The sequence below is a fragment of the Besnoitia besnoiti genome, assembly GCF_002563875.1.
Source record: "Besnoitia besnoiti strain Bb-Ger1 chromosome Unknown contig00018, whole genome shotgun sequence".
Lineage (NCBI taxonomy): Eukaryota > Apicomplexa > Conoidasida > Eucoccidiorida > Sarcocystidae > Besnoitia > Besnoitia besnoiti.
Window position 1 is genome coordinate 93071 of NW_021703918.1, and position 8576 is coordinate 101646.

The window sequence follows — 8576 nt, forward strand, 5'->3', positions numbered from 1 at the left end:
GACATTGCCTGTATCGCGTTAATCGACGTCACAAGCACCTTCACTGCCTCGCAATTCCTTCTTTTTAAAGCGTGTCTCTCTGCAGCTGCAGCTTTCGTTCCCACTCCCTGACACTCCGTTTGCAGCATCTGACGCTGCTCAGATCGTCTCCGTACCCTTTTTTCGCGTCTCTCTCTTCTCCTGTCTTCATCATTTGCCTCTTTTTTTTAACTGCCACGCAGCTGTGTAAACTCGCCTGTCCTTACTCTCGTCGACTGTCACGCCCGACGCTCATTCCTCTTCGGTTCTGCTTGCGCGCCCGCAGCTCCCTTTTTCCGTACGCCTCGTCCCGTCGTCTTCCCAGGGTCTGCTTTCGCGTGGTCTGGGTCACCTTCACCCTGTGCCGTGTCTCTCCATCGGAAAGGAAGTCGGTGTGTTTCATCCCAAGTCGGAACAATGGCGCAGGTTCTTCAGAGTCTCGTGGACCGTAAGTGAAGGCAGCCCTTCTCGTTTGGTCGGGTGCTTCTTCCTAAACCGTTCAAGACTCTTTGTAGCTTTCGGATTCGGCGTCTCCTCTCCTTTTTCTGCGTGTGTTTTGAAACCCTTCGCCACCTCTCCTGCGTCGATTTTGGCCGCTGCCTTCTCACGTTTTTTTGATCGTCCATGCTGAGCTGAATATTGTTTGTCTATCGTCGCTCTCTGTGCGACCATTGCTTCGTTCGCGTAGCGTGTGTGGCTTTTCATTGGCGAGAGATCTGCCACGGTTTCTTCGGCGTGGCAGGCGAGAGGCACCTGGGGAGAGTGACGAACCGCCCCTCTCTCTCTGCATCCGTGTGTTTTCTCAATTTTTTTCCCGATTTTTGTTGCCCTGCTGTTTTGCACCGCCGCCTATTCTGAGCGTCTTCATCGCTGTCGCGAGGATGGGCAATTGTGTGACGCGTTGTTTCATGCTCTCTCTGCGAGGTGCCTCGTTCCTTTGCTGTGCTTCCCCCGTATCTCGCCATACCTCTCCCTTCCCCCCGCCCCCCCCCTCCCCCCCCGCCCCGCCGCCCACGCGCGGCGCATCTTCCGCGTGTGCGTACTCGTGGGTGGGCGCCCGTCTCTTGCCCTCTCTGTTGCAGCTCGCGTGCACGCCTTGCTTTTTTTTTCAGAGAAAGTCGAGATCGTCACCGCCGACGGTCGCATCTTCGTGGGGACTCTGAAGGGCTTCGACCAGAGCACCAACGTCATCCTTGACAAATGCGAGGAGAGAATCTACAGCTTGGACGCGGCTGTGGAGCAGATTGCCCTCGGACTGTACCTTGTTCGCGGCGACAACATGTAGGAGGCTGCCGCCCCGCCCTGTCTCTCGCCGGGCGAGCTGCGTTTCCGCATCACACCGACACTTCCACGGCAACAGGGAGATCTCAGAGTGCCTTGCGCCACGCACAAGTCGACACGCTGGAGGTCAAGGGGGCGGTGCCATGAGCTCTCATCACGTTTCAAACGGCGAGATGTTTGCGCGCACGCGTGAAGCGGTCCGATGGCGGCACAAGCCGTACCATGGCATATGCACACTACGCGTGTACCCTTATATATATACACATACTATATGTATGTATGTGTGTATTTCAAGGTCCTCGGGCCATCCGTGCATGCAGCTGCCGTAGCACGTCTTTTCACACGCATGCGTTTCTGTAGCGATGTGAGTGAATGCTCGCGCCGCGCTTGCTTGACGCGCCCGCGCGCAAGTTTCAGGCCCGCGGACGAAAGCGACTTTGGTCTGTGTGTTTTTTTCAGTGCCGTCGTGGGCGAGGTTGACGTCGAGGTTGATGAAAGCATTCAGCTCTCCTCGGTGCGCGCGGCGCCTCTCAAGCCGGTAGGTTTTGGATCCGGAGATGCCTCTGCTGGTCTGATGCTACCGCGCTGGGTGGCTCTCCGATCAAGTCTCGTTTTTGCCGTCTCGCGGCTAGGAAACGCGTTTTACACTCCCGAACCGAAATCTCGCCGCTGTGGCGAGGGCCAATATCGAAGCGTATGCCTGTGCGGCAGTCGATGAAAGTGTAGATGTAGAGAGATCCTCGAGGCGAACGCTCTGTCTCGAAAGGAGCGAGCCCCTGCCTCGCCTCCTTTGCCGCGTGCGTATTCATGCATCTGTATATACGCATCTATATGGAAGATTACGATTTTTTGTGCTGCAGTTTTTAGCATTTCAATCAGTTTGTTTAGTTTTCCAACTGTGGATATGTTAGTAGAATACACCTGGCGCTCAGGGGGATCGGGTGGTCAGTTCGCTGCTGAAAGGAGCGGAAAAGGACGCCAAGTTCGCATGCATGGGTGTGGAGGCAACAGATGGCTTTGCTGCTGCTGCCACCCATCGCGGTCCCTTTACCCGTAGATGTGGACGCAGGCAAAGTCCGTTTGGGGCGTTGCGGGGTGACGATCCTTCAGGAGGATGTGTCTGTCTGCTGTGCGTTTCAGATGAAACCGTAGTAGAAGAGATGCTCCCGCTGGGCGACGCATTTTCTTTGCGTATCGCTTGGCATGGAACCACACGGCCGTGTGAGTTCCTCGGCGTTGTTTCCTTATGGAACACGCCTCTGCTTGTCTGCGGCGGCTTCAGCGTGGACGGGGTTGCGCCAGTTCGCCTTCTCGTGGGGCTGCTTGCGCGTCGGCTGTGCACAAGAGAGGCATCGTTATCTGCCGCGCGCGGAGCCATATTCCGGCTTTGCCACTGCGGTCTTTCTAGTTTTCTTATCTGTTCTGTTGTTCTTCGGTTGACATCCCACGGTCCGTGTGCCGTTTAGTCTACTCGTAAGAGTTTTCGTCTCTCTGAAGCCACGCCTCTCCTTTCGTTGCCTAACGCCTTTGCGCTTCATGGTGCGGCTACCTCTCGTGTTCCTTTGCGTCGTGTGTCGGGTCTCCTCTCGATGTTGCGTGTGTGGCTTGTCTGGTGTTCAGTCATTTTATCGATGGAGACGGTACACTGAGTGTTGTTGCAGTCTCGTGTTGTTTTGCACCCCGTTGCCTTCCGCGCGCACTTCCTCAGACGCTTATCTACCGCTGTCTGTCTCCTCAGTTAATCAAATCGCATTTCCGCTTTTGCTGAGCAACTGGAAAAACGCGGTCACGCTGGATGTCGCTTGTCTCCCGGTAGTGCAGCTCTCAAGCCAGTGGACTAGTTGCGATGCTTTGAAGCGCTGATTCCGCGTAGTGGCGTATGGGAGTCTGTCGAAATTCTTTCTTCTGGCGAGAAACGGTAGCTAAAGACAGAAAAGCCCCACGCAGACTTAGCCGTAGAAAGACAGAATCGCGGCTTGATAGGCGCCGAAGCCCATCAAGAAGGGCAGCAGCAGCAGCTTGTAGCTTGGTTCGACTCTGCTTTCTTTTCCTCGGTAGACCCGTAGTGCTAGTGCGCAGCGGAGGAAAGGCGCGGCTGCTGCCTCGGGCCAATGCCACAGACCGCGAAAACTGAAGGCGGTGGAAGCATGCATACACGTTTCGGCATGTGGAAGCCGGCCGAACTCTTTGGTACGGGCGCGTGCGACGCTGAGCGGCACCCTGGCGCCTCTGCCGGCGCAGCGGAAGATACCTACTGGGCTTGCTTCCGCGACAATCAGAATGGCGCATGCTCAAGAGAGGGGTTTGCAGAGCCAAGAGAGGAGCGACGAGTGGCTCGGCAGGCGGAAGTACGGATGACAGAGGAGGAAAGGCGCCGTTTGCGGCCACAAACAACGGAGGCAAAGACAGTAAAGGGCTGCAAATGGCTGCGGAGAGCGAGAAAGCCAGAAGGCGCAGGAAATGAGGCAGGCGTTCCAGCAGCGAATCCAGGAAAATGCACACGGCACAAACTGAACGCAGAAAAGGACATGGACAAACCGGGAGGAACAAGGAAGGAGCAGCAAGTGAAGCGCAGAGGCACCTGCAGAGCGACAAAAGTGAAAAAGGCAACCAGAAAGGAAGAAGAAAGACCACGGGGTAGGAGGTGCGAATGCGTTTCTTGCCCGTCTAGCTTCTTACTGCGCTAGTTCTCGCGAACGCTACTGATCAGTCGACAGGAGCTGGCCGCTATCCACGGGCTTGAGTGAAAATCAACCGCAGCAGACTGACAGCGTATCCCAGAGACGCAAAACATTCCTTATCAGTGTGCTGAGGTGTTTCACTGGAAGAAGCCTTCCAAACACGCACCCACACACAGCACACCCTGAAGGGTGTTTCGTGCCGAGCTCCTCTAGGGACTAGTATCCTTGCATTCTTGCAGCATCAGGCGTTATTGAGTTCTCACTGAATTGTCCCACTTCACAAGTCGAACAACATCCAAACACAGCACGGGGGGACTGAACAAGAGACGATACACATCTGTTCGATGTTGCTACGTTCGCGGTGGCGGACTCTCAGTTTCCGTTCCCTCGTAGAACCGTTTGCGGTAAGCGCTGGCTTGATAGCTGCAGCTTTGCGTTTCGCCTACTGATATCCGTTCCCGTCTGTTTAGGGGGCTTTCTCCAGAAACGCGTGCTCCATGACGTCTCCGTCCTGTGGGGTCTTCGGTGCGCCTAAAGTGTTCCATCACTTTCGGTTGCGCGCTGCCTCGCCGTCCCCTGCTTGATCGGCTGGCAGCACATTTTCCCCACTTTGAGAACTCGGCTCTGTCGTCGAGGCCGCCTCTTCAAGCATGGCGACTTGCCGCCTCCACATGTCCAACCAGCGCAGAAAAACGAAAGAGAGCAACCACGCATCGGTGTTTGCCCTCGCGAGGTGAGTGGCCTGCTTGACTGAGGTGCCCGTCTGCGCTACCGGCCCTGTGGCGAGCGGAGTGTCCGCGGTGTATGGATTTTGAGGCAATGAAGTATCCACATGGAGGCTTTGTCCGAATGCAGAGGCAAGTCCACTCGCAGTCTGAGTTGTCGCTGTCGAAGAGGAAGCAGTGTGCGAGTCCCCCATAGAGGCCGTATCGTCTTTATCATCGGTAGGAGCGGAGCCTTCGTGAGACATTCGATTCGTGTCTGCGGCAGAGTCGTCACCACTCTCTTGTAAACGCTGGCTCTGCGCCAGCGGCCCTTTCGGATTTTTGAGAACCAGATCAGGATTTTCCAGGACTTGCTGAAGGAAGAGGGCGCGATAGACGGCGAGGGTCGCCTGCAGTAGATCGTCACGGGAAATCACAGAGTCAAAAAACTGGCTCCGTGTTTTTTCCTGCGTCTCCTGCACCTCCGCGGCTTCCCTGCCTTCCGTGGGATCCGTGATCTGATGAAATGCTGCTGCATCGGGCTCGGCGACGATCCACTGGTGAAGTCTGCTGGATAGTTCAGAAAACGTCGGGTCAGTTGCGTTCTTTGTTGAAAGTTCTGAGACATCGAGAGTCGCCGGCAAGGCTATCTGTTCAGCCTGGTCTCCGGAAGCCGTCTTCGAAGTCTCAGGTGAGAGATCTGCGGCGGTGGTACCGCCGGAAGTGACTCCGGGCGTTTCAAGAATCTGCGTAGGCTCCTGCTCTTCCGATTCCGCAGATACGACTGCAATAGAGGACGTAGGCGGAGAAAGATTCCCTGCAGGGGGGCCGCCTGCAGCCTCTTCGTGTGTTAGGTTATCTTCGTGCGGCTCTGTGTGGCGCTCGTGTTTCCTGTCTTTCCCCTTCCATTGCGCCAGCAGTGCGGAAAGCCGCGGATAGCGTGCCGTTGTGGTAGCCAGAGGGGTATGGGAATCTAACGTTTTGCTTCTCCTGCCTTTGTGAGAGGAGCTGCTTCGTCGCTCAGTGTTGACGTGCTCATCATTCTGCATCATATCCCCACCACTGGAAGACGCGTTGGAGAAAGCAGTTTCTGGCTTCGCTGTGTCTGAGAGCTCAGAGGGCGGCGGTGGAGTCACTTTGGTCTCTTGCTGTGCTGCTGCCTGTTTGAGAAGTATGTCGAGAATTTTCGTGGGCTCTGGTCGAAACAGAGTTTCCAACTCGTCTGACGCCAGCTCGTGGCGAGTAGACTGCTCCTCTTTCTTGCTCAGATTGACCTCCGCATACCCCGTTTCGCGCCCGAAGGAGGACGTTACATTTGAAATATCGGGTAGATCCCAAGAGGTAGGAGGGACCATCGAAGGAGCATGCCCCTGAGGCCGCTGTGTTTGCAAGGACGGCCACTGGGACAAAGACGTCAACGAAGATATTGTGCTAAGAATTGGGGAGTCTGACGGAAGCACAGATGCCAGATCAGGCCTTTCAAAGTCCAGAAATGTCTGTGACACCTCAGTCTGTAAATCCTCACGGTTTTCAGCAGCGTACGGCGGGTAGAGCCACTGAGATGGGAGCGGGACTTCACGATTTTGTCCGTCTGCGGACAGAGATGATATCAGCTGCTCAGTTTGCACGGCTGCGGAAATACGCTTCCTTTTCGAACGGCTTTTAAGCGAAGGCTCTGAGGCGCTGCTCTTGTGATGGTGGCCTCTTTTTCCAGAAGCGCGACCCAGTCTCGAGGGTTTGGATCCCACATTGGGAGTCCGAAGGGTGTCGGTGGAGAGCGGGAGTTCTTCAAAGGACACCGTAGTGTGCTCAGACGCAGGAGGCCCGACAGGGACTCCAGTAGCAGGGGGAATGGTGATCAGTTCGTTGTCTGCTGCCGTTGCTTCCGTGACCGTTGTGCCATGTGCGATAGGGGAATCCGCAGCGTCGCCTAACTGATAGGGATGTGCAGAGCCTTCTGAGTCACTGCCAAGGCACAGAACCGCACTGGGTAGACCTGAAAACCTGAAAAACAGGGTGAAGTAGAACAGAGGCACCTTTACACCCGCCATCTTGGCGCAGCAAACACTGAAAAACGGTAGAGTGAAAAGAGAGCAGGACACCTGATTGATATAAATAATGGAACTCGCAACTCAGAATGTCCCATGCACCTACTGAACACCAGTCAAAAACGAGGGTAGCCTCCCGCCCCAGGACTGGATCTTTTCCCGCGCGGAAGTGCCATGTCTTTCCCCTCAAGGATCTGGTGCATACGGACCAAGAGGACATATGTTGGTATCCACAGCCTCTTCGAGGATCTGGAAGCTACCATCCATGAGATTCTGTGCTGATATACATGGAGTACACTTTCAAACTGTGATCCTCGACGGGTGCACGGAACAGAAGAAAGGAAGTAGTCGTCGACGAGTCGCTGGCAGGGGCGCCTGCGCTCTCCTGCTCAACCGTCTATGCAGGCAATCCCCCATCCGCTGTCACGACTCCCGGGCAGCATCACCAGCGGGAAGAGTCTGTTCAGATTCCAGCTGATCTGTAGAGCTACGCACACCTCCACATGTATTCGTCTCGCCGTCGCCGGCTTGTTGGTAAATTGCGACTGACTAGCCCAGGCAGGGCAGGCGGAAGCCGAAAACTACTCTGTGCACGAGCCTCGCTCAGGGCGCCCCCTCACGAAAGTCTGACAGAATGCGACAGGGGGATGTCGGTGAGACATCTTGGCGGGCTGTAGCGCTCGTATGAGATTGCTGGGTTTCGGTTTGGGAATTCGGTGCCTCGCGTCTCGTTCCTCCAGTGAACTCTGTCGCTGCCTTGCAAACGACTCCCGACAGGGGCTACGAAGGACATCGATACCGTTGATAACTCTTCGCGTCCGCCAAAACGTGACATCTGCTGACGAAGGAACTCGCCAACCGCCGGCTACCCTGCTCTTTGTGGCGCTCCATGCTCACCGACTGGGAGTGAGGCATGAGTTGATTAAAGCTGCGCGGGAAGGATTATTTCTGAACCTTCCCAGATCGCTGTACGCAATCGTCAGCATGAACGTGCCTTTGTATAGCTAGGGCCATGTCTACCTTTTTTTCCAAGGAAGCGTGAAGTGTGCTAGCGCCGCCGGCAGTAGCTTTTTCCATCCTGTGCGGTGGAGTGACGCGCAAGAAGATTTCCAGTTGAGAGGGGAGCGTGAGCTTTCTCCGCGTTTTACTCCAGTCCTCTCCCATGCTGGAGCGCCGGCGCAGAAATACTAACTCAGGTCTAGCGTCGGGCCCGGGGCTCATGAGCGAGTCGGGATGTTCGTTTAGCAATCGAGGCACGCGGATTGCCTCTCGCGTTCCGCACGAGACCGCGAAAGAAAAAGAGAATGGAGACGAAGCGCATAAACGTTTTAGGTTTTTCCCTCCGTCGCAAGATGCAATGTAGGCCAGACGGGGACAGAACAACGATCAGAACAACTGCATCTCCTAGACTCTGCATTCACGAAAATTCAACGACAGAATTGGCAGGGCTGGGCAGGTCGCGAAAGAGAGGGAGCACAGAACGTTCTTTTCCCCAGGAAGAGAAGGGATACTCCCTTTCCCTTTTGGCGCCGGTAACCTTGACCGCAAGTTTCTCCTATTTGAGAAACTGCCTTGCCATGTGTATATGCCCATCCAGACATCAGAACCAGCAGCATTCTCTGCACACACGTCTACAAACATATATATGTGTATGTGCAGCCTGGCCGCTAGCTTGCGAAATACAGAGGTCGTGCGCTCGCAGAGGCAGACAAAACCGTCGAGCGAATCCAAGTAAAACCACGAGGCACACATACACGTATATACACACACGCAAATCCACATACGAAAAACGCGTTCAGCCTCTCCCGACGACTCAGAACAAATTCGAAAATTGCTCTTTGCCC

At 55.3% G+C, this 8576-nt stretch overlaps 2 protein-coding genes across 2 annotated transcripts; one reads left to right on the plus strand and one right to left on the minus strand.

Annotated features, from left to right (window-relative positions):
• Positions 1-435: 435 nt before the first annotated feature.
• BESB_032620 (putative U6 snRNA-associated Sm family protein LSm8) lies at positions 436-2017 on the plus strand (the record flags this gene model as incomplete). Its single annotated transcript, XM_029361854.1, has 3 exons — positions 436-466; positions 1131-1299; positions 1759-2017. 3 exons carry the CDS (start codon positions 436-438, stop codon positions 2015-2017), a joined length of 459 nt encoding a protein of 152 aa, XP_029215074.1.
• Positions 2018-4524: 2507 nt separating this feature from the next.
• Positions 4525-6735, minus strand: BESB_032630 (uncharacterized protein; the record flags this gene model as incomplete). The annotated part of the gene is made up of 1 exon (XM_029361855.1): positions 4525-6735. The coding sequence occupies one exon, from the start codon at positions 6733-6735 to the stop codon at positions 4525-4527; it is 2211 nt and encodes a 736-aa protein (XP_029215075.1).
• Between the last annotated feature and the right edge of the window lie 1841 nt (positions 6736-8576).